The sequence below is a fragment of the Protopterus annectens genome, chromosome 7.part0, assembly GCF_019279795.1.
Source record: "Protopterus annectens isolate FY-2018-M chromosome 7.part0, PAN1.0, whole genome shotgun sequence".
Classification (NCBI taxonomy): domain Eukaryota; kingdom Metazoa; phylum Chordata; order Ceratodontiformes; family Protopteridae; genus Protopterus; species Protopterus annectens.
The window spans coordinates 1,050,957,586-1,050,984,410 of NC_056739.1; the positions used below are offsets into that span (position 1 = coordinate 1,050,957,586).

Genomic DNA, 26,825 nt, shown 5'->3' on the forward strand with positions numbered 1-26,825 from the left:
TTGTCTGTCAGGCAGAGATCACCTCTGAGTAGACAGTATGCAACAGAGTACAGCTGGAGTTTCTTCAGTCGAGCTGCATAGGGCATCTGTTTGAGGCCAGTGATCCTCTTGGTGAGGTACTTCTGTGGTCTTTCCAGCTGTTGCAGGTGTCTTGTAAGGTACATCCCAAATGGGGTGTTGTACTCTATGATGGGTCTGATGAGTGATGAGTAGAGAGACACAATTACCTCTTTTGATCTGGATGCAAACCCTTTTGTAATTAGGTGGGCCACATAGAAGGATTTTCTAACCACTTTGGCAATGTGATTATCAAAGGAGAGATTACTATCTACTTGGGTCCCCAGATCCCTTATTACATTTTCAGTATTTAGTGGGCTACCACCTATGTGGTAGTTTGTGTGTACCTTGTTTTTTCCAAAGGGGATGACTATGCACTTTTTGGCATTTAGCTTGAGGCCATGATTTTGACACCAAGTATCCGTCTCAGTGAGACCCTTTTGAAGGATGTCTGTGTCAGCTGGAGAGTCAATTATAGCCCCTAGTTTGCAGTTGTCTGCGAACTTGGTCAGCCATAGTCCTCCTGTGCTTGCCTGTACCTCTGAGAAGTATATGCCGAACAGGAGGGGTCCTAGGACTGAGCCCTGAGGAATGCCACTTGTAACCAGTTTAGAGTCAGACCTAGCTCCTGCAACTCTCACCATGTGGGTTCTGTCTAGCACCAAAGGTGACAATATGCTACCTGTTGAACCATGCATAATATGCATATGATGCAAAGACCCATCTACAGTGGTTTGCTAGGCTACTTCACACATGATTATTTATGGTCTTGACTGGCACATGATTATCTTACTTGGCTTTGCATGGTCTGTCAGTGATGTGACTATCTGACTGCAGTTCCTGTCACATTTGGTAACACTTAAGTACACAAGCAAACTTGTATATATAGCTATGCATGCACGCGTGTGTGTGTGTGTGTGTGTGTGTGTGTGTGTGTGTGTGTGTGTGTGTGTGTGTGTATATATATATATATATATATATATATGTATATATATATATATATATATATATATATGTAGATGTATATAGCTATATATATGTGTGTGTGTGTGTATGTGTGTGTATATATATATATATATATATATATATATATATATATATATATATATATAGATTCACTCTGTGGCCACTGAGATGTGGAGAAAGGGCAGATATTACTTGAATTAATAAGTGTTAACTCTCCACATCTGCAGTGCATCTTCTTTAATGCCTACGTAGTCGACCTGCATTTGCATTTCATAAAGTACAATCTTCAATAAACGTTATATTGTGTTCCATCTGGTTCGTGAGACACACAGTGTATACAGCAAACATCAAATTGAGATACTAAACATCATGTATAAAGTTGGAGTACTGACTGTTGCATTTTAATTTATTTATGCTTTGTTGAATGGGCTAGTTCCACTAGGCCAGGGGCCTTTTTTCAAAGAAGATGTGGGGTAGTAGGAAATGTCCTGAATTAAGTTAGAGATGATGAATTTACCTTTGAGAAGAAGATTAAGATGCCACTATTACTTACATATACAGATAATGTTTTGATAGTAAATAATGTAGGATGGCTGATAGAATTAGTAAAGGATAGGAGAAATGGAAGCAATAATAAATAATGCACAAACAGAGATAACACGTTATGCTAAAGACCTGTTGTACCAAACCAAGTGAATTTGAAACAAAAAACAAAGTACAGGTCACCGCTGAAATTGTTCTTGTTAAAACCACCCACCTTTAATAAAAGTAAGCGCTTTCGGAATAATCCTTCATCAGACATATATATGTCTGATGAAGGATTATTCCGAAAGCGCTTACTTTTATTAAAGGTGGTTTTAACAAGAACAATTTCAGCGGTGACCTGTACTTTGTTTTTTGTTTCGAATTCACTTGCAATAATAAATAATGCAAGGATGATTTTCTGTTAATTAGAATTAAAGTAAAGGTTTTGGGGAAGTAGTCAAAAGAACTGGAATTTATTTCATGAATACAGAATATCAGTGCTAAAGATCTGAGCTGGAAGACCAGAAGTTATAAGAAAACAGTGGGAAGAGTTGATTACAGAAGATATTCATAGATTCATATGTATGTCAAGGCAATTTACTCTTAGGACTGTATATGCCTTGTCTATATCCACCCTTGGGCCATAACCCTTGCTTAAAGAGTGCTAGGCCAGTGTTTCTGGTATAACTTTGTGGGAACCCATCCAGTCCTTCAGATCCTATTTGAAGGATGCTGGTGAATCACACTATTTAACCTGCAGGGCAAGTTTGTTCCAGAGATGGGGGACGCACTGTGTTATAACCCCCTCTCTCTCTTTGTTTGTATGTTAATGAAAGTTTAGGTCACTGTTTCTGGTGTTATTGCAAGTATTAGACTTGCGGAGATGTAGGTGATTAAGGACAACTGGTTTTCATGTGGCACAATAGGCTAGCCATAGGTCTACCGTCAATGGTCTATAAGATACTAAATTAAGGGACAATGCTTCCAGCCTTTCCTGGTAGTTCAGGGCTGTAAACTCCTTGGTTAGGAACCTCTAGTTTGATATCTAGTGACCTATATCCCAAAAGGGATGCTGTACTTAATAAATGACCTCATCAAATGACCTCATCAATGCTGAATGTAATAAAATAATGACCACCTTGGAACTGGATGATATTATTTTGAACTGGATGATATTCCCTTGATTAGGTTGTGGAAGTTTATTAATGTTATTTAAGGAAGTAAAAAAAATGTTAATCAAATTTATGGTATTATTTAGGTGGAGTATATGCATTGTCCGGAAGTTTGGAGACTGTGTTATTACAACTGGTGATTTCAGTAAGTAATGGGTATCTAGATTAAACTCTATCAAATTTGAGGCTTTAGCAGAGGTGTTTGTTTTGAAAATTAGGATGTTTATCAGGACAGAGTAGTCATTGGTGGTATTTTGAGCTTAGCAGAGGGGGACCAGTCATTTGAATAATGTGGTGAGTAGCGAGAGTAGATATGTTCAGGGGATCTGTTTTTAATAGAGTAGAAAATGGGAGGGACTTATGGCTTTTTTTCAGACCAGATAAAAGTGATGGAACAGCGCTTGATGAGGTTGGAAGAAGGGTATTTGGACTGTGAGCTCTGTAGGGATTCTTACTAGTTAGGATGTCGAGCAGTGTGTGGTTATTAGTGTGAGGGTTGGGCCTAGGAGGTTATTTAATGGGTATCAGGAGGCTGAAGTTAGACTGTGTACTGAGTATATCTTGCCTAATTCCCAGATGTGTTTGTATAACAGTCACTGCATTGTGTGGGGTGTAGGCCAAACACAACTGTGAACAGTGGAGTCAGCAAAGAAATGCAGATAACCAGCAATATTAGACTGATTGCCTCTCTGCTTGCAGTTTTCTCTTCTTTGATAAGTTCTTGGCAAAAGAAGTTGGAGACTTGGGGGGGGCACAGACTAACACTGAGTAAACAGAGAGATACTCGCGCTGAATTTGTACTTCGGTGGTTTTGTTTATTGTAACAAATTCAAAAATCTTGCATTCAGTGGATTAACTTAGCTCTTCACATGTGTCATGATGGGCCAGCCTTAAAGATGGTCAAAATAGGTGACCTTCAAGGGTGCCATTCTGTTAATAGGGGTACTTTTAAAGACGTAAAGTTTGTTTATTTTTGAAATAAGCAATTGACAGCCACAGCTATACAAAGACTGCCACAGGCTGCAGATGCTGTGTAGGCTAGCTTCATTATCATCTTTCACCTTCAGCCTTCATCTTATATTAATACTGGGAGGCTTTCAGAATGTACCCCCATTCCCCACTCCTCTCTTTTTTGTGAGGGGATGCTGTGCCCACTCCCACCTGGCCACATACAGAGTCATTCTGGCATTGCTAGTTGTTGTGTTTTAGTGGCAGGGAAAATATTTTTATTTTTATTTTTTTTGTCCAGTCATCACTAAGTTGTCCCCAGTCTGTAGCCACTCACATCATGACAGATACTGTTGGTTGCTTGTAGTGACAGCAAGTGGCTTAGACTGTATTTGTATGTATCTGTGTGTAGCAGCTGCTTGATTGTTTAGACAGTGCCTTTCTTCTGTCATGATCCCTCAGCAGAGTTAATGTTTTTGTTATAATCATTTAATCAGGAAATTGTAACCTGTGTCTGCATTCCTTTTTGATTGCCTTGTGCATTTGCTGGATTCACTTAGCAACATGTATTTGATTAGCATTTTTAAGAAAAAAAATGCTGCATTTATTGCACCCAAGTTGTTGTTAAGCTGCCTTCTGTAAATTTCACTTCATAACGCCTATTTGGTTGGCATCGACTCTGGGCATTCAATTTGGAATTTAAGCATAGCAAGAAGCTTGGGATTGAGATTTGAGACCAGATGCCGTTATTTTAAAGGGTGAAGTTTCTTTGGACCAGCAAATGTTAAATAAAAGCAACGTGATTTCTACATTGCTTTTTTTTTGTTAAGTGTTTGTTAAATTATAATTGGTGTCCCCTTCAGTAGGTTGTAAACATGCAACATGAGAAAGTCGTTTAATTGTGGTTTATATGGGGAGACTACTTTTCTCACCATATCTATGTATCTGTATCTGCCATGTGGGTGCTGTAATTTTAATTCTATGCATTCATTTGTTCTTATGCCCTGTCTTCAGTAATGGTGAGTAGTAGCTATGAGTATTCACTGTAATGCTTTTGCTGTAAATATGGACAAGGTATAACATTTTGATAGCTACAGGCTGTAGGGCTTATCTGAGATGAAAAGAAATTACCTTCTCTGCAGCATCTTGCATTTTCAGTCATACTTGTGTATATGAAGCAGTAATATTTTTGATAAACTTCTCACATCTGAGGCTAACACTAGACCAAATAGTAAAAAGGTCACGAAAACAAACCAAGTACTAAAAACTACAAAAAAAAAAAAAAAAAAAAACATGCCAAGCTAGAGTTTTCACTGTGTGATACCATAAACCTCCTGTAATAGTGGCCCATGGGATATATGCAAATGATAAGGCATCATTTGTTTCAGCTATATGGCTTCTGAATGTCGATGACTTTTTGTATTTTTTAAGTCCTGATGGATTCATTCAGGCTAGTAAAGCCCAACCCTACTTGCTGTGAACGTGCATGTTTCTGCCTTCTTATGACCTCATCAGCACAGCATAAGTGGACTGTTTGGCTATACATCAGAAACGCAGTTTCTTTAAACTCAGCTGATGTTCATAACCATTAAGGTGTCTACAAAATATCCCAAATAACACTCAAGCCAAAGAGTAAAAATGTCACACAGACAAACCAAATAGTAAAAACTACAAAAAAAAAAGCCAAACTAGAGTTTTCACTGTGTGATACCATAAACTTTCTGTAATAGAGGTCCATGAGATATGAAAATGCCCCCTTAAGAGCATCAAGTGTTTTAGCTATATGGCTGCTGAATGTCCATGACTTTTTCCTTTTTTTCATTTTTATCAGATTCATTCAGGCCAATAAATCCAAGCCCCATTATTTCAGCAGAAAGAGAAGAAATACATTTGGCAAACAAACCATCTTCAGATGGAGGGTAGTAGGTCTTGGGTGATGGAGATATTATTTTTTTCTTATTTGTTTTATTATGTGCCATTATTTCTACACCCTACTCTGTTGTATTGTGAAGAAATACACCCAGTTAAGTAAAAGCAGTATATTTAAAGCAGTCCTGTGTACATTTCAGGTTGCTTATATTTCATACAGAGAACTGCCTGATAAATGTGCATGGCGGGGTGGGGGAAAACATTGCACTACATTGAGATCTTTGGTTAAGACTATTGTTTGTGTTTTATGACAGCTATAAGTTGAGAATTCATTTGAAATAATTGTATTTATTGTTTCACAGTGTCCTAAATATCTGTGTTCTTCATCAAGAATAAAACAAATGAAAGCCACCCCCACCCCCCCAAAAAAAAAAAATATCTGACATTGTACTCGTCAGGTAACCCAAGAAAAAAGAGTAAATATTTTATAAACAAATAAACACATATGCATTTTATATAGCAAGGAATTATAGGACTGTTCCAGTGTTCTGCACTTAGACTGACATGAACTGCTTGCTTCACAGTTCGTCAGTGTGGCCCTGCCAGTGTCTTTCCTTACTTTTCAGTTTACTGCTCTTTTTCTAGACGTCTTGTTCTGATGGTGCCACCTCAGTGCTCTGTCACAATCTTTCCCAGAGGATTTCTAGTTATCACACTTCCCCAAAGCCTGTGTGTTAGTCTCCTTTACCAGTAGTTTGTCTGACTGGGAAGGGCCTCTGAATTCCTTTCCAAGGTACCACTCAGCAGTAAGGTGTGCAAACGTATGCACAAGGAAGCAGGAATGTGTGTTGATTGCCAAAGTGAAGGCAGTTTCTGCATTCAGTTGCCATCAGTAGAGGATGAGCAGTCTACAAGACAGTGACCATGGCAGGGCATGCACTAATTTGTGATAGATTCACTCCTGGACAATAGGAGCCCATCAATATGTTCCTTTCTGAAAAAGTGTAGGTGCTTGTTTCAAGCTAGTAACACCACTTTGTATTGTTTTCAAATATGAAATGAAGAGAAGAGAGTACTCTACTTTCTTTATGTACACTGTCAACTCAATTACATGCTAAAATGCCAAACAGAAGACCTGTGGTGGGTTGAATGCATTTTTGTATTGCAGCAAGTAACTGAATGGCTGCTTCTGCCCTACTGTTGTCACATCTTGTCCTTATTCCGTCTCAATAATCTTTGAAATCAATAAATAGGCTTGCACTCTCCCACTACCTTTATCCATTAACATATCCATGAAGTAGTATTTGCTCAAGACTGGCTTGAACCCCTCTCCTTCAGGCAGCCACTCATGTTACTCTGTCATTTTTCTTGCCTTTCAGTTCTTCCCCTCTCACTCTCCTCAGACAGTGTGATGTGTCCAAATCATATCCACCCTTTCCCACTCTCTCTCTTCTAATATGTACTTGCCCAGCTTTCTATGTTTGTTTTCACAGTCTAGACTTTTCATTCACCACACCACTTTGATGACTCTGAGTTGAACTTTTTTTGCAAGCCTTTTTATGTATGACCTCCAGTCCTATGTTCAGTGTTTCAGGTGTGGCCTTATTAGTGCCACATCTGGAATGCTGAAAACAGATGAGACCTTATTAGTGCCGTGTACATTGGAAGAATTACCTCTGCAGCTTTGAAATCCTGGGCACATGACTAACCAGCATCCTTTTTGTTTTTAGCACTGCCATTTTGCAGTGTACAGCATCTAATTAAGGAATGTTAATAACTAATTATTTGCTTTACTTTGCTTACGGTAACCCTATCAAGACTGTGTTTTCTTTGTCCAATTCTCCCAAGAGTATATTATAACCTTACAATTATTTACATTAAATTTCACCTGCCACCTGCTTAATTGGAATGCAAGCTGTTGCAGTTCTGTCCAGGGATGGATACCCCTGACTCCATTAATAGCTACCACTTCAATCTTTGCATTATTAGCATATTTGCTGATCTTGGTGTCCATTCTTACTCCAATGTCATGTCAAGCATGAATGTACTGAACATAAGTCCTAGGACTGAACTGTATGGCAGTTACTGACATTTCCTCTCTCTCAGCTGCTCCTCAACCAGATATCTGTTTACTGAAACATTTTGAGCTCTGCATCCTAGCTTTTCTTATCAGTGTCCTTTAATGATGCTTTGTCTAGATGCTTTACTGAAGTCCAGATATGTCACATCCACAGGAGTGTCTACCTCAGTCCTTGAGCTGAATCAAGCTGCACTGGCAGGCATTCGGTTATGTGAATTCATGTTTTAAACTATTTGTCTACTGATTTAGCTTTCAGGAATCCCACCACCCTGCTATGCAGAATCTTTTCCATGAGCTTCCTTGGAACAGAGGAGGGAGCATCAAAATTATCAAGTGTTTTTTGCAAGGAACTACTAGCATCAGTCCCGTTACTATTATTCCCATAACAAGAGCCTTATGTTAAATAAGTTTGTAGAAATACAGGCACGCTAACTACTTTTGTCCTAGTCTGAGAGATTTCTGCATCAGCTGAGTTTCTGACTCCCATAACACTTGTAAGTTTATTTTACCAGTCCCTGTAAATACCAGTCCCTGTAAATACAAGAGTAACTGGAATTGTTTGCCTCTGAGCTTTGTTTGCTTCTTGCACAGGTTTAACTAGAAAGAACTGGAAAAGGTGAATGGGGGAAAATCACTTTCTTAACATGCAGATAATAGAATCTGTATCAATGGATGTTTTTTTTTTCAGAAAACCTTTGAGAAAGTTATTGAGATGGGACAAATCAGTACATCAGCAGGATTCCCTTGAGTAATGACTACCTGCTGAAGCATTCTCTCTTGAAGATCTACTTTATATGGTGAATCTGCACAAATGGCTGCTGTCTGACACTAGGAATTACCTTTGTGCTCCATCAGTAACAGAGTTCATATTTCTTAGTGATGTTATGCGCGTCTGTGTTTCAAACAGACTTGTATGCTTTTCAGTGTGCAGTCATTCCTTGCTAGATGCCACATGTAGAATCTGCCAGTATTCTTGTATAGTATGTGCTGATAGTATAAGATGTTTGTTGTCTTGTCTTTTTCTGTATAGGACGACATGCATATTGTAATTCGGAAGCAACTCTCGAGCACCATTTCCAAATATAAACGGATTGGTATTATCGGTGCAGTTATGATGGTTAGCAGTATGTCCAAAACGAGGTATGGGAGAGTAGCAGTACCATAATATAGTTTGCATTTTCCAAGATTGATTATACTTTTGCTGTTTTAACCTGAGCATGTAAATAAATGGCTTGGTAGCATGGTGTTTGCTGTATGATTGATTAGAAGATATTAACAGGATAGGTTTTGAAACTGAGGCTCTTATGTGTTACAAAACAGTATAGAAATAACTTGATTATCTTCATGAAAGTTTGTCAGCAAATATCAATATCAGAAATGCCATACTCTTAGGAAAGCTTCTTTTCAGCAGTTTCCTTTTTTATTTTTTGTCCTACTGATAGCAACCTCACATGCATCTGTTCAACTGCTTAGGCAGATATGGTTTGTACTACCTTAAAGGTATCCTGTATGTGAGGCTGCCTTTTGGGGTCTCCCTTTGTGGATGAAATCATTTTTTTTCCATGCAAGGGTGACTTGGTCTTTTCAGGTGACAACACTTTTGATAATTGTTTTTTTTTTTTTTCTGAAAAATATTTTTATGGTGGCTGTAATGTCAACCTGTAGAGTCTCATCTATAGGTGACTTGCACAAAGAACCATTTTTTTTTAAATCTTTCAGGAAGTCCTCTTGCATTACAATCCGTCATTCTGTTTTAGATTGATCTTAGAATTTGCACTTGGTCAAGGGGTGTAGACAAACCTTTGTACTTTTTTCAGCCGTGATATTGCTGCTCCCACCACCCACCTATCATTTAAAAATTGACTTGACCCACAAATGTTGTCCCATACACATAGGAAGAGGTTGCACTATTTTCAACTTTTGCCACTTATAACCTAAAAATAGTTATTGTTAGAGGTACATGCCAGACCTGTGTGTGTTTTTCATAGCTTTATATTGTAAGCATTACTTCAGCAGGTTCTAAACATTCTCTGCCTTTGAGTAGTAAAACTCTTTGACTAGTAAAACTGCCAAGAAATACTTGAAGGGGGAGACTAATTAGACTACACTGAGTATGCCTAGCTACCCCTTTGCACCCACCAAGGTGACTCACTCATTGACGTTTCTCACCAAGCACTCTGTTTAATTTCTCCAAGTCTTTGGGTTTCTAATGCCATGATCGGAATAGACCCCATTCCCAAGTTAGGATATAATTAAGGTTCTTGAAATTAGTATTGTTTAAATCTTTGATATTAGCCAAAAGTGCTGTTTGCAGCACCCACAGTGTGCCTAGTATTGGCTCCTGCAATTTATACAGAGTTACATCTGTTGATAGCAAATTTGAATGTAGATTCTTTTTATTAGACCCATTGTTCTTACTACTGTTGGAACGGTCAGTGTATCTTTCTTCCAGATTGCTCTTTTTTCTGCCTGCAAATCCTGACATTTTATGACTTTGTCTCTCTCTGTATGTGAGACACTGTAATCACTGGGTGTAACAATTTCAGTGATCAGTGCTACTTTTTTTTTTTTTTTTTTTATGGACTAGTACATGTAGTTTCTTGCATCTACTTTTTGAGCTATTGGTAATGGGTGATCCCATGTGATAATTTATGTCATCATTCTCTATAATGCTTTGTAGTTCGTGTTTGCAGTGCTTCTCATCTACTTCTATACTGTAGTGTTTGCGCAATCCCAAATGCAGCAGTCTTGCCACATTATTGTGCCTTTCAGTGTAAAGTCCCACTGCTTTTAGTGTAGCACAACCAGCAACAATGTGTACAATTGTTTACAGTTCTTGTTTTTTTAAGAAGCTACAATTGTCTGTTTCTCCCACATGTTCAATGGACTTTGTAAACCTAAGTGTACATAGTCCACTCTCCTGAGCTACCATTATTAACCTTTCATCTTCTGGTTTCAACTCGCCTCTCCTTAACCATTCCTAAGTCAAATCCTGATCAACATGATGATTCAGGAGATCTCTATACTTGCCATTATAATTATGTCTTTTCCATATTTCTTTCCTTCTCATTTGGTCCTTCTCCTTATATTCTTTCTTTTCTTTTTTGCACATTCTGATGTTTGGGATTTTTATCTACTTCTGGTTTAATTTCCGTCCTGCTTAACACCAGAATGTTTCTGCTAAACTAAGCAGAGAGGTCATCTTAGACTTCCACTTCTCATGTTTTAAAACTTTCACTGTGTTTGGACCTGACCTACACTCATCTTCCTTCAACACACATGTACATGTGCATTTAAAATGGGAAAATACTTGAAACTAAACAAGGCTTATGTAGTGGTGCAGATCCCAGAAAACAGATTTTAAAATAAAGGCTGAGAATGTGCACTTCACCAGATATTTATTCTACAATAAGTTAAAACCAAATGGTCTAGCACTTTCATTGCTGCTAATAGGACTTCAGAAAATACAAACTCTCTGTGAGGGTCTATGAGGATAAAATGAAATGAAAACTCAGCTCCTACCGTTATTCTTTGATGATGATTTTTACATGGCCTAAGTTGAGTCATCATGTTATAGATGATTCTCTAATGTACATTCTTTTAACATCCTATTAGTCTTACCAACATTAAAAACAAGCTTATTTTTCACAAGTTTCTAGATAAAGTACATTCATAGATTTACAAGTTGCAAAACATTGAAAATAAAAAACCCTTTTCTTTCCCTCTCCCAGTTACTTTAAGTTGTGTTAAACTACCCATATAGCTAAGGCTACTACAACAGTGATCAATATGAGGAATACTGTACACCTGTGTAAGCAAACTTACCATAGCAGTAGGTGATCAAATTTATGAGGCTCCTGCATATCCATTATATGGTAAGCCAAAGCATTACTATTAACTTTCTTATGTATATCAGAGAGATGCTTTGATATACATTCTTTTAACATCCTATTAGTCTTACTGACATAAAAAACAAGCACATTTTTTACAAGTTGCTAGAAAAGTTATATTCATAGATTTACAAGTTACAAAACATAAAAAAATACTTTCTAACTATAACTGGATGTTTAAATTCATTATTTATGTTAATATAACTGCAAAACTGTCAATCATAACATGGGCGGTACCCTCAGTTACAGCATTAATACAAGAAGGTGTATTAAAATCCTTAAAGCAAAGTTGTTGCCTCAAATTCCTTTCTTTTTTATATACAAAATTAGGATGTTGTCCTATAAACCTTTTTAACAGTAGTTAATAACATAAAATAGGCCAATTTTGTTTAGCAATACTTTTTATCTTATTAGTACGTGTAACCGCCCAGTTATTTTAAGCTGTGATAAATGACCCATATAGCTAAGGCTACTACAGCAATGATCAATATGAAGAACGTAGTACAGTTCAAATGATTACTGCTGTAGTAGCCATTCCCTCCCTCCATGCCTCCTTTTTTTTAAATTCCAGGGGTGGACATGTACTTTTTTCTTTTCCTAGCAATATCCTCTCAGACTTTGCCTCCTTCTCTCTGTTTGCATGAAAACTCTAAAGGTTTTGGCACCCAGACTGTTCCTTTTATTCACCTCAAGCCAACTAATGATTCTGGAGCATGGAAGCTGTCCAGCTGTTATATCTTATGCAGGATATAACCCATATAGCTAAGGCTACTGCACCAGTGGTCATTCGAACACCTACTGTTATGGTTTACTTGCACAACTGTACTTTCCTCATGCATAAAAATACCATATTGATCCCTCAGACATGTTTAGACTAAGGTTTTGTTTTCTTTGTTTTCTGTCATTTGCTTTCACAGCTTGTTAGGAAGGACTTTGTATGGTGACTGGATCTTCTCAATCTTTCATAGGTTATAGGTTCATAGGTGGGTACTAGGCTATCTGCCCAAGGGCATTTATAAGCCTAGCCAGAGTGTGTCTGATTTCGCCGCTCCATTGATTAATTAACTGATCCTCTGTCAAGCTGACCCAAAGAAGTGATCCTAGGGGTGTATTTTCTGTTAATCCATCCACTCGTCAAGGTTTCTCTTGAAGAGTGTTAGTGAGGGGCTCTGCCTAATGTAGTTTGGAATTTTATTCCAAAGCATGGGGTGTCTGTGGGATAGGAATCTATCCCTTCAGCATGTTCTATTTATTGTTGTGGCGAGGTTTAGCTCACTAGAGCTCGTGGCTCACAGTGACTTGGATTTCTTTAGGTGGAACATGTCCATCAATTCTGAGTTGGACATGGCTTTGTAAGTCAGACAGAGATCACCTCTGAGTAAGAGATATGCCACTGAGTACAGCCAGAGTTTTTTCAGTCGGGCTGCATAAGACATATGTTTGAGGCCAGTAATCCTCTTGGTGGGGTACTTTTGTGGTCTTTCCAGCTGTTTGACGTGTCTTCTGAGGCACATCCCAAATGGGGTATTGAAGTCTATGATGGGTCTGATGAGTGATGAGTAGAGGGGCACTATAACCTATTTCTAGATGCAAACCCTTTAGTAATTAGATGGGCCACAAAGAAGGATTTCCTAACTACTTTGGCAATATGATTGTCAAAGGAGAGATTACTATCTACCTGGGTCCCCAGATCTCTTATTACCTCTTCTGTATTAAGGGGGCTGCCACCTATGTGGTAATTTGTGGGTGTTTTGTTTTTCCCAAACGGGATTGCTGTGCATTTTTTTGGCATTTAGCTTGAGGCCATGACTTTGACACCAGGTGTCCGTCTCAGTAAGGCCCTTTTGGAGGATGTCCGTGTCAGTAAGAGAGTCAATTATGGCTCCCAGTTTGCAGTCATCGGCAAACTTGGTTAACAATAGTCCTCCTGTGTTTGCCTGTACTTCTGAGAAGTACATGCCAAACAGTAGGGGTCCCAGGACCAAGCCTTGCAGGACACCCCTTGTGACTGGATTACAGTCAGACCTAGAGCCCGCTATTTTTACCGTGCGAGTTCTGTCTGTAAGCCGTTGGCAACCCATCTCTTGACGTAGGGGTTTATGTTCAGGCTGGTGAGTTTTTCTGTAATACCTGAGTGGGGAATGGTGTCGAAAGACTTGGCGAGGTCAAGGTAGGCTGTGTGAACCACCTTTCCCTCATCTGTGGCCTTGATGACTGTCTCGAAGAAGTTAACCAGATTTAGTAGGCATGATCTGCTCTTAACAAAGCCAAACTGGGTCGGGTCAAGTGTTTAGAGGTTCCCAATGTCTTTGTTAATGAGTTTCATGATGATGCACTCCATAGTCCTGCAGACCAGGCTAGTCAGGCTTATGGGGCGATAGTTACCAGGGTCAGTTGTGGCCCCTCCCTTGTGGAGTGGAATAACCGTTGCTGTGCGCCATTCTATGGGCACGTAGCCTGTGGAGAGAGGCTGAGGTTGAACAGCGTGTTTAGGTGGGGGGGGGGGCTACTTCGTTCTGTAGTTCGTGCAAGACACAGCCTGGGGCACCATCTGGCCCCATTGATGCTGTGTTTTTGGCTATTGAAGGGGCTATTTTCACCTGTGCGTCTGTGATTTCCGGGACACTACACTTTTCCGGTATTGTTGTGGGTCCTTTTGGGGGGTGAGACGTGGGTGAAGTTTGCACTGAATCTATCTGCCAGGATGGTTGGCAATATCAGTAGGTTCAGTATATGTTGTGCTAGTTTGCACTAGTTCAGTGCATATCTGCGAGTTGCCACTTAGATTCTTAACTTAGCTAAAGAAGGCTTTGTGGTTATCTCTTGAATCCTTGGCTGTTTTTCTTTCGAAGTTAGCCTTGGTTGATTTTATGAGGGACCTTAGTTTATTACTGATACTGATCAGGGATGTCTTTCCTTCTTGGGATTTGCTTTTTTTCTGAACTAGTTTCCTCCTTCTATTGTATAGCCTGCTTATGGCAGGGGTCCACCAGACTGGCTTCCTTCTCCTAGAGGAGTGAGTCTTGTTTTTTCTAGGGATAGCATGATCCATGCATCCTTGTAAGTGTTCATAGAGTGCATTTGTAAAGGTTTCTGCATCTTGGGCAGCGTTATCCTTTAGCGTGGGGCTGTGAAACTTACCGCCTCTGTCTTAAGTAAGGTGAAGTTTGCTTTAGAAAAGGTTTTTACTGTGGTTTCCTTAGTTGGGGGTGGTGGTGGGGTGTGGACATCCAGAGTGATTAGTTTATGGTCTGATCTAACCAGTGATGGGTTGACCTCCGGTGTGGAACACCTGTCGCCCATGTTGGTGATGATCAGGTCCAATATGTTTTCACCTCTGGTAGGGGAGTTTACCAGCTGATCCAAGGCATTTGAGTTGATGAATTCCAGGAAGTGCTGGGCCTGGAAGTTTGTACTCAAGTAGTTTTCCCAGTTAATGGTAGGGTAATTGAAATTGCCCAATATCAGGGTGTTCGGTAGGACTTTCATGTTTTCCAGTGTCTCCAGAAAGGTGGAGTGGTGGTCCTGGGTCATGGAGGGTGATCTGTAGCAGGCCACAATTTGCATTGCTGATTTACCCGATGTTAGTTGCACATGTATGATCTCAGAGGTATTATGCTGCGCCACTAACCTGGAGGTGTAGGTATCCTTGATGAATATGGATACACCCCCTCCTTTTGTGTTTCGGTCTGTGTTCTGTGGCCAAAATGTGTGGTACGAGTTGTAGCCTGGTAGTGCTGGGGTGCTCTTTGGAGCCTTGAACCAGGTTTCAGTTACTGCACAGATGTCGACGTCCTCCATACTGAGGAGTGCTTTGAGCACATACATTTTGAGATTTAAACTCCTGGCGTTGAGTAGCATAACCCTCAGTTTTTTGTTAATTGTGCTGTTTACAGAGGTGGGTTTGACTTTTGAGCCTTGCCTAAAAAAGGCACTATGGGGGCAGCAAGAGCCTTGGCCAGTATTTGAAAGCCTAGGGGGTGACAAGTGCAAGCCATCTTTGCGAAGCAACGCGGCTTGTCGAGCATGTCGTCCCAGGCTGACAGATACTGGAGCCCCTTTGAATGACACCAGAAGCTTAGCCAGTTGTTGAAACTGATAATTTTTTCGTTATACTTTATATTCCAAAGGAATACTTATGTTTTGTGCAATAGAAACACAGCAATTGAAAACATAACTGTTTGGATCATTTTTTTGGACCCACTTCAGCAATCTGTAAGTGTGGAGCTTTTGGTCTCAACAGCAAAAGGTCTGCTTTCATCACCCTGAAAGAAATTAAAAGTCTATACAGCCTTAATATGTTTGCAATATAACTTTCTTTTAGTTTACCTTCAAATCAAGACAAAACAGCACCACTTATATGATGTATCGGTAAATAAGGGGCTAGTAGATCTTTCCAACATTGTAAAGAGGTAGTTTTGATGTGGTTCTAGAACATTCAACATAGTTTTTATTCATCTGCAATGTACATATAGAGCCAACTAGTAGATTCTCCCTCACCAGACAGATAATTCTGGATCACTAGTGGAATCTGGATCTGCATACTTTTCAGGACATTGCACAGAAGAGAGCCACACCAGACATGTGAATCCTGTGCACCACACAAATGAACAGTAAACTCCAAAACTCCTGCCCCCTTCTTCCTTACAAACATGTCTAGAGGAGAATAGGTGCCTTCTTGATTCTCTGAACTCAAACCTTACTTTTGCGTTTCTTCCATTCCATCTAATCCAGAAAGCACTTCTGAGGGCAAAGCAGGACAAATCTCAACTTTACTCATACTTCTTTCTCACCAGGACAGATTTAGTTTTCTGCAGTGACAGTGCTAGGCTATACTATCTTGGCTCATACGTCTGCACAAGTCCGTACTAACCCAGCATTAGATCACAATTGTTTATTCCTGCCTCAGAACACTGAGAGGAGGAGATAGTGTTTTATTTCTAACAGGAATTTCCTTTCTAGACAAATCATAAACGCTATAAAAGAAACCTGATGACCTACCATAAAGAAATTTTATGCAACAATGAAAATTATTTTTTTTTTGGACTACAAAAGAGGGCCTTGGCCCATTCAGTTGTCCATTTCTAAGAATCTTGGATGGTTTAAATGGTCTGCTTGAATGCAGTTGTGCATTCTCTTCATTCTTGGTACATACCTCTGTTATTTCTACTTGCATGCCTGCTTTTCCACAGATAGCTGCAAACCCATGATCTGATGTTGTCCATCTTCAATTACCAACTCGGCCGTTATTCCAGCCCCACTTTACAAAAACTCTTGAGCTCAGCTCTAACCACAGTGTCCCTCAAAGGATTACCACAGATTTTTTTTTGCTGCTTTTATTGCCATACACGTTTGTCCTGGCAGCTGTTGAGCAAGCTTCAAACTGTAAGTGTGTTTTTTCTTTAAAACTCTTCTTCAGTGATGCCTTCTCTATTTTTTCACTTACTCAGGTCATCTATTAGCCCTTTTTTAATTGCACGAGTATTGTTTTCCTTCCAGTACCATCGTTGGTAGTTCTCCTCTCTTTTGCTTTCTCTTTACCATTAAGGTAACTTGTTTGTACCATTGTTGATACCTTACTTCTATTCCTTTCTCTGATTACCGCTAATGAAAACCTTTTGTACCATTGTTGGTACAACTTTTTTTCTCTGCTTAAAAAAAAACTAAACGTATCTTTCTGCCTTTGCGTGTGTGTGTGTTTGTGCGTGTGTGTTTGTGCATGTATGTGTGTGTTTATGCGTGTGTGTGTATGTGAGTGTGTGTGTGTGTGTGTGTGTGTGTGTGTGTGTGTGTGTGTGTGTGTGTGTGTGTGTGTGTGTGTGTGTGTGTGTGTGTGTGTGTGTTCTGCTATGGCTGAAAAGACTAGAGGTACTTCTGGCTTCAAAAGATGCAGGAGTGTGATTGTAAGTTACCAAACTCTGACTGGTACTCCTTATATATCTGTTGCTTGGGCCCAGTGTGCCTTCAAGAAGACTGTGCTGTCTGTCATGGCTTCACTCACCTGTCCCTCATAGAAAGAAAAAACAAACTTATTATCAAAGACCTTATAAAATCCAGCTTCAACGATGCCATATCTGAAGCTATCAAACTGAAAATTGATGTTTGCTCTCCTTCATCCAAACATGAAGGATCTAAGAAGAGGAGCCGCTTGGTGCCAACAGTCTCATTGCAGTCATCACTGAAAATGGCTAAGACTTCCCCGGTTCCCAAAGTGTTAGCAGAACCGACTGGGAAACTGCTTCCATCATAAGTGCCATTGGTGACTACCTCTGCACCGACAAGTTCGACATCCACTACTGTTTGGACCAAACAGTTTCGGAACCTTCTCTGTCCTCCATTCCACCGGTTTTGGAACCAAAGGACTTTTCATTTAAAGACAGGCAATGTATAAGATATTCACTGACATCAAACCAACCTCTAAGCCCCTTCTTGGAGAAAACCTGGTCCCTGTCTGTCTCTCTCTTCGGTCCCATTCCATCAAGAGCCTCACGGAGTCTGATATTTTGAGATTGATGGACCAGCTTCTGACAGCGAGGGGATTAACCACTTCCTCGGTTCCTAGCCTATCTGGCTGTGGAATTTTACCTGTTTCTACACCAGTTTTTGTTCCTCATCGGACTCTAACTGAGCCATTGGAGTTCTGGTGCCAACAGTCCTGGCTTCGACTTTCTCGGTGCCGGTCAGATCGACATCTCCGGCACCAATAACTGCCCTGAGTTCTTTGGTTCTGTTGGAAACGGAGACCTCCTAGGATCGCAGCTTCATTTTTGGTTCCTGGGAGCATGGTTCCACTCCAGTGTTGTCAGAGCCATCCATGCTCCTCAGGACTGTGGCTTCCTTGGTGCAGGATGGCACCACAGTTCTGAAGGAGTCTGTTTAATTTCTTCCTCCGGATTCAACCGTGGTGGTCATGTCCTCTTCAGACACCTCTCCAGCCCATCCCACTGAGGAAGTTCAAGAGGAAGCACTTGAACTTCCCTGAAGAGTCATGCACAGAAGATACTGATTACAGTAAAAGAGAAGGTTCCCCAAAGTCACCCCCAGAAGATGTCTCCTTTGAAGACATACTGGAAATTCTAAAACAGAGGGGTGGCTGGACTTCCCTTTAGCCTTCCTCAGGGGAATCTGTATACATGGAGGCTTTCTGTGCCCGACCATCTGCCTCCTGAATCACTCCACCCACTGACTATCTGATTAAATTGATTGCGCAGCAGGCTTGGAAGATTCCTGATTCCATCGAGCCAATTCCTAAGAGACCAGACCACATTTTGTCAACTCCTCAGGATCTGCAGCATTGGGCTAAAGGGGAGATACCAGTAGGATGCCATGGTGGTAGCAGCAACCACCAAAAAGGAACTTGCTGATGAAAGTCCTACTATCCATCCTACAAATAAAGAGTCTAGGACAATAGATTCGGGTAATGTGTACACTTTATCGACCTTTGCGTTCAAGTACTTAAACTTCATGGCACATTTCACAAGACTTTGACGAGATCTAATAAAGGAGCTATCGGATATTCTGACAGGAGCAGTAGCTGAAGGGGGTTCAGGACAAAGTAGCTTCCCAGCTGGCAACCCTTGATTCAATATGCAATTCGTCCATGAGGTTCAGTGCACATGCAGATGAAGGGATGACTAGGGTAGCGGCTTCTGGTCTAGCCATGAGGAGACAGGCCTGGATGCTCTTATGTGAATTTGTAGAGCCATTCAAGTCTTCTTTCATCAATGCTCCATTTGATTTAGGTTTATAGGTAGGTACTAGGCTATTGGTCCTAGGGCCTACATAAGTTTAGCCAAAAAGGTACCTTGTATTTCGCCTCCCAAGAAAATTATTTTCCTGTTCCCCTGTCGAGCAGAGCTACAGAAGTGATTCCCGGGGTGAATTTCCTATCTCCTATCCAATCATCAAGATTTTTCTTGAAGATTGCTAATGAGGAGCTTTGTTTGATATAGACAGGTAATTTATTTCAGAGTATGGGAAGTCTCTGGGACAGGAATCTATCCCTCCAGCATGTTCTGTTTATTGTGGTGACAAGGTTTAGGTCCCTAGCGCGTGTAGCTCGGAGGGATTGGGATTTCATTAAGTGGAGCATGTCCAACAGCTCAGGGCTTTATATGTTAAGCGAGATTGCCTCTGAGTAGGCGGTATGCGACGGAGTAAAGCTGGAGTTTTTTGAGAATGTCTGCGTAGGGCATCTGTTTGAGGCCAGTTATCCTCTTTGTGAGGTATTTCTGAGGCCTTTCTAGTTGTTGTAGATGTCTTGTGAGGTACATACCAAATGGAGCGTTGTACTCTATAATGGGTCTAATGAGTGACTAGTAGAGGGAACAATGACCTCTTTTTCCTGGATGAGAAATCTTTTGTGATGTGTGCCACGTAGAAGGATTTCCTGACTACTATGGCGATGTGATTATCAAAGGAGAGACTACCGTCCACCTGTGTCCCAAGATCTCTTATCACACTTTTGGTGTTAAGTAGACTACCGCCTATGTGGTAGTTCAAGGGTACAGAGTTTTAACCAAAACGGATGACAATGCACTTTTTGGCATTGAGCTTGAGGCCATGGCTTTGACACCAGGCATCTGTCTCAGTGAGGCCCTTTTGTAGGATGTCCACATCATAAGGAGTTTCGATTGTGGCTCCTAGTTTGCAGTCATCTGCGAACTTCATTAGCCAAGGGCCTTCTATGTTAGCCTGTACTTCTGAGAAGTAGATACCAAACAGGAGAGGACCCAGGACTGAACCTTGTCACTATCACTGGTCTGAAGTCGGATTTGGAGTCTGCTACTTTCACAGTGTGGGTTCTGTCAGTGAGCCAGTTGGCAACCCATCTTGTGACATAGGGACTTATACCTAGTTTAGTAAGTTTATCTATAATTCCAGAGTGGGAAATGGTGTCGAAATCCTTGGCGAGATCTAGATAGGCTGTGTGAGCCACCTTACCCTCATCTACGGCTTTGGTCACTGCTTCAAAGAAGTCTGTCAGAATTCGGAGACATGATCTGCCTCTTACAAACCCAAACTGGGTGGGGTCCAGAGTTTGGAAATTAACAATGTCATTGTTTATAAGTTCCATAGCCTTGCAGATCAGGCACATCAGGCTAATGGGGCGGTAGTTCCCGGGGTCTGTGGTGGCTCCCCTTTTGTGGAGTGGGATAACCGTTGCTGTGCGCCATTCGGTGGGCACAACGCCTGAGGTGAGGCTGTGATTGAACATGGTACTTAGGTGGGGGTGCCAGTTCGTTCTGTAGTTCATGTAGAACGCAGCCTGGGATGTTGTCATGTCCCATGGATGCTGTGTTCTTGGCTTTGCAGAACGTTTTTTTACCTGTGCAGCTGTGATTACAGGAATTTTGCATTCTTCTGGTATAGAGAAGGGCCCTTTAGGGGGTGAGAGGGCGGGTAAAGTTAGCACTGAACCTGTCTGTCAGGATGAGGGCAATATCCGTTGGTTCTCTATATTTAGTGTCATTGTGCTATATCTCAGAGCAGATCTGAGTGTTGCCATTGAGATTCTTGACATAGCTATAGATTGCTTTGTGCCTGTCTTTAGAATCAGTGGCAATTTTGTTTTCGTTACTAGCTTTGGAGAATTTTATGAGGGATCTCAACTTCTTACTGAGGCTGACCAGGGAGTTCATCCATTCATGGGATTTTACTCTTTTTTGCAACAGTTGCTTTCTTTTGTTGTAGAGTTTGTTTATGGCAGGGGACCACCAGATTGGCTTCCTTTTTTTGGAGGATAGCATCTTTGTTCCATTAAGGATTGCAATATCCATGCACTCGTGTAAGTGCTTATAAATGTATTTGTGTCAGATTCAGCAGTCATACCTCTATTGTCCATCTGTATGGGTGCCGTGAAGTTTGCCACTTCTGTCTTTTTAAGAAGCGTGAAGTTGGCTTTGGAGAAATTTTTTACTGTGGTTTCCCCTAATGGGGGCAGGATGTGGATGTCTAGGGTGATTAGCTTGTGGTCGGATCTGGCCAACGAGGAATTGACCTCCGGTGTGGAACACCGGTTGCCCATGTTGGTAATGACCAGGTCTAGAATATTGCTGCCCCTGGTGGGGGGGGTGTGGATAAGTTGATCCAAGGTGTTGGAATTTATGAATTCCAGAAAACGTTGAGCAAAAGAGTCTGTACATTAGTAGTTTTCCCAGTTAATGGTGGGGTAGTTGAAATTGTCCATTATTGGGGTGTTAGGCTGTACCCTAATATTTTCCAGTGTATCAAGAAATGAGGAGTGGGAATCCTTGAGGCATGGTGGGGGATCTGTAGCAAGCTACAATTTGGATTGCGGTCTTGCCCAGAGTTAGCTGCACTTGGATAATCTCAGATGCATTATGCTGAGCAACTAGCCTGGAGCTGTGGAAATCCTTAATGAATATGGACAAGCCTCCGCCTTTAGTGTTTCGGTCCAGGTCAGGTGACCGAAAGGTATGGTATGAATTATAGCCTGGTAATGCAGAGGGTGCTCTCTGGAGCCTTGAACCAGGTCTCTGTCACTGCACAGATGTCTGTGTTCTCCATTTAAGGAGTGCCTCAAGTGGAGTGCATTTTGCGGTTTAGACTTCTAGCATTTAGTAACAGACTGCGGTGGTGGTGCTGCGGTAGCGTTGTCGCCTCACAGTTAGACGTTGCCCGTTTGATTCTCAGTTAGATCGTCTTCTGTGTAGCGACATGCGTGAATGGGCGTTCCTTCATTGAAGGTTGTGCGTTAGGCCCGGCAAGCCAGTACATAAAAATCTACTGTCAATCATTAGCGGAACGGAGTTCCGCTGTGGCGACCCCTAACCGGGAAAAGCCAAAAGACACAAACAAACAAAACCCTCAGATTTTGCTTGCTTGTACCTGTTACGGTGGTGAGTTTGTCATTTGAACCTTGCCTAAAATGGCACCCTAGTGGTGGCAAGAACCTTAGCCAATATCCAGAATCCCAAGGGCGATAGGTGCAGGCCATCTCTGGTAAAGCATCGTGGTCTGTCAATCATGTCATCTCAGGCAGACTGATACTGGATCTCCTTAGAATGACACCAGTAGCTTACCCAATTGTTGAAGTCAGTCATTTTGTCCTTGTACTGTGGTATTATTCTGGGTGTTGGTAGGATGCTACTCAGAGCTAGGGTCATACCTGACTGGGCTACAAGATCGGAGAGCTCCTTCATGTCTCTTTTCATGTAGTTCAGGGAGGTATGTCTCAGGTCATTCACACCAACATGGACAATGACAGAGTCATATTTGTACTTGTGGATTGACCTGAGTGCGTGCGTTATGTGGTGGAACCTGGCACCTGACGGCAGCTGACATTAACTTTCTCCTTGTTTAGCCTGGTGAGTGGAACATCAGTGTGCCTGACTATAGAGTCACCTATGACTAGAGTGTTGGGTACTTTGTTATGCTTTATGGGCTGTGGTTGAGTGGCACACTGTGTTTGTGGACTATGTGTCATTTGGGTTGTGTTGGGGGATGGAAGTTGCTTGCATCTCTGCTTTGAAGGTCCCTGTTGCTTGGGCAGATTTTTATTGAGAGTCTTTACGAATGTAGGTGTGTGTTTTGTGTTTCTATGTGTGTGTTTTGGTGGTGTAGGTTTTGAGGGACTATGTGATGAGTGTGATGTGGTGCAAGTGTTTACCCTTCTCCTGACTGTCTAGTCCAGTCTTGGGTGAAGAGAGCTTTGCTTCCAGTTTGGCTATATAAGTGCATCTCTCACAAGTTGTAGTTTTGGGAGGTAGGAGGAGAGTGTTGTCCGTGTACACGAGGCAATTGCTGCATTGCCCAAAGATGCCAAGATTTATCAAGTAGACAGGAGAAAATACCAGGAGCTGACCCTTAGACATGGCTGGATAGGTGTTTATTTAATAAGTACTAAAACCTGATGTTCATCGTGCATACAGCTGCAGTCCTAACAGATGGGTTCTCCTGCTGTCAGGCGGGTCCTCGGTCGGCCGAATTCCAAAGTCTAGGTCCGGCGTCGGTTGTTGTCGCTTCTTCCCTGACGTCAGTGCGACAGGGGTATAAAGGAACCAGCCGACGCCATTTTCTTCAGTCTTTCTTGCCGCGCGGTGCCCGAAGCAGAAGCAGTTCGCAAGTGCCGGTCGGCCAGCTCCTGAGATTACGAAAATTTTGGAAACCGAAGTCTTCTAAAAGCTAAGTACCCCGTTGGGGAACCTTTTCTTGCCTCAGACCGATGTCAGACAAAGTCAATAATTGTGTTTCTTGTGGGAAGCAAATACCACATAAGAATTTCCATTCCCTCTGTATACCTTGTTTAGGCCCAGACCACGAGGTCTCGGCCTGTCGCTTTTGTGCTACATTCAACAAACGCACTATTAAGCGTCGGGCGGAGTTCGCCCAGCATTATTTTGGAAAAGCATTTAACTATACCATGTCGTCGGATACTCCGACTCCGGTTTTGTCTAAAAAACGCAAAGACAAGGACCGACACTCGAGGTCCGTGGCCTCTACCGACACCACGCCCAAGCCGACTACTCGTGGTCCGGTTCTCAGTGAGGCGTCTACGCAGCCCCTGCCTACCGACGACTTGTCTTTGACGGTGTCTCCTGTACCCGAGGTCGCAGGCTCCTCAGCCCACACCCCGACTACAGATACCGAAGCCACTCTTGGCGCTGAAACTCAGAATGTGGATGGATCCACTTCCACTCAAGGTGTCTTCAGACCTTCCTCTTCTTTCTCCATCAAGGCTTTCACAAAGGCTAAAGCATCCATGCACTCTAAGAGATCAGCTACTCAGGGCCCATCTCCAGGCCCCATGCCTAAGAAACAGATGCTCAAAATGGCTGAGGAATTAATTACTCTTATCAGAGGATCTCAGCCCCCTCCGAACAAAAGGCCTAGAGAGGAGGTAGATTCCCCCTCCTCTGATCAGGGCTCCATTATTTCAGAGCACTCTGATGATCAGGAACCTTCTTACTCCCCTTTTGAAGACTCTGATGCGGAGGCGTCCATCCCTTCTGTATCCCCCCCTGAGGATTACTCATTTGGGGAAACTTTGCATACATTAAGGGAACACTTCCACTGGGAAGGCCAGGAATATTCTGATTCCAAGAAAAGGCTCAGGGAATTTCTCTTGCTTCCTCAGCACAGGCCTCTGGCTATACCTCCTGTCTTGGACATACTAGATGATGTTTACTCGGAGGCCTGCCTTAACCCGGACTCTCTACCTCCAGCTCCTCTTAAACCTGACAGGTACTACAGGGTTCCTGACTCACACCAATTTATATACAAAAGCCATACTGCTGACCCAGAAACCATCTCACAGGGCCCCAAGGGAGTTAAGGCCTCCATTGCTAAAAATCCATTGCCTTCCGAGAGAGATTCCAGATCCTTAGAAAGGTGGGGAAAAAAGGTATATACCTCAGCTACCTTATCCATGAGGGCCTTAAACTGTCAGTTTCATATGCTAAAATTTCAACAGTTTTTGTTATCAGAATTGAAAAGTAAAATGTCACAGCCTGAACAACCAGACTTAAAAGAGTTGCAGGATTTGATGCATAGTGCAGAACAAGTGGGTAAGCATACCTTACAATGTGGTTTTGATGCTCTAGAGGCCTCATGTAGAGCTGCTGTTACAGGATCAGTCATACGTAGGCATGCGTGGCTCAAGGAACAAGCCCTGCCTGATCATGTCAAAGCTAAATTGCTAGACGCCCCTCTTCAAAAGGATGTACTATTTGGTGCTAATGCTGAGGAGGTATTAAGGAAAATGCAGGAAAAGGCTAAATCAATGCAAACAGTGAAAGAATTTCTACAGGTTCAACCCCCACGTTTTAGTAGAAATTGGCCTTCAAAAAACTGGTCCTTTCCTGCCAGACAGACCCCAAAGAGGCAGATACAGGCTTCCGAGGGGCAGAGGACAAGCCCAAGGATCGTATAGAGGCAGACAATGGCAAGCTCCTACACAAAGAGGTGGTGAGGACAACTCGCAATCTTTCAGAAAGCAAACACAATGACTTTCCCCTTTGCAGACCAACCAGGTCTCAAATGGTAGCCCCCTTAGGAGGAAAGCTGTCATTATTTTCAAAAAATTGGCATATTCTCACAAAAGACAAATGGATACTGGACATTATAAACAGAGGCTACAGATTTCATTTTCACACCCTACCAAAGATGAGAGGCATGCCAAACCTGCCACACAATCAAAGGGCAGAGGCACAAAGGCAAATGACAAAGCTCATAAATATGAAAGCTATTCAGGAGGTACCTACGCACGAACAAGGCCAAGGTTTTTATTCCAGGCTATTCCTGGTACCAAGGAAGGCAAAAGATTGGAGACCTATTTTGGACCTGTCCATCCTAAACACATTTCTACTCGTACCAAAATTCAAGATGCTCACTCTACAGCAACTTCTTCCCATGCTGGGCAAGGGGTCTTGGCTGGTAACATTGGACCTCAAGGAGGCATACCGGCATGTCCCAATCAAACAAAATTGCAGAAGATACCTCAGATTTCTTGCAGGTTCAATTCATTATCAATTCTCTGCATTGCCCTTTGGCTTATCTACTGCGCCCAGAGTATTCATGAAATGCCTGGCATCAGTAATTGCCTTCTGCAGACTTCAAGGGATTCAAATATATCCTTATTTGGACGACTGCCTGATCCAAGCGGACAGCAAGAACATACTTCTGAAACATCTGGCTTATGTAATATGTTGTTGAGCTCTCTGGGATACACAGTCAACAAAAAGAAATCAAGACTAATACCTTCTCAGAAGATAATTTTCCTGGGTGCCAACTTGGATACAAACACCCAGATGGCCTACCTCACGCCAGAGAAGCAGGGGCAGTTACCTCAATATTTCACAGCACTAGCAAATTGCACCAGGCTTACTGCAAGGAAAATCCTGCAGGCTCTGGGATTCATGGCATCTTGCATCTTACTAATCCCATGTGCAGAGCTGCATATGAGGAAACTTCAATGGTACCTAAAAAACATATGGTCTCAACACAGCCACAGTTTGGAAACAATAATACCACTAATTCCATGTCTGCAAAAGGAATTTTGGTGGTGGGCTCAAGCTTGCCAAACAAACACAGGCCTTCCATTCAGCAAGCCTCAAGCAAACCAAGTCATCACAACAGACGCCTCAGATTACGCCTGGGGGGCGCATATGGTAGATCGGTGCATTCAGGGCAAATGGTCCCAAAAAGAAAAGCACCTTCATATCAATCAAAAGGAAATGCTAGCAGTAATAAATGCTATTATAGCCTTCAAGGACCTTCTACAACCAGGGCAACTACTGATAAGAACAGACAACACCACAGTTATGTGGTACATAAACAAGCAGGGGGGAACTCATT

General features: G+C 41.8%; 1 protein-coding gene across 3 annotated transcripts in view; it reads left to right on the forward strand.

Annotated features, from left to right (window-relative positions):
* FANCD2 (FA complementation group D2) overlaps positions 1-26,825 on the forward strand; it is a 1,694,389-nt gene that overhangs the window by 588,859 nt on the left and 1,078,705 nt on the right. For all 3 annotated transcript variants that reach the window (XM_044077594.1, XM_044077597.1, XM_044077595.1), the window contains exon 19: positions 8,648-8,757. In XM_044077594.1, the coding sequence (XP_043933529.1) occupies positions 8,648-8,757 (110 nt within the window). The remainder of the gene's footprint in view (positions 1-8,647; positions 8,758-26,825) is intronic.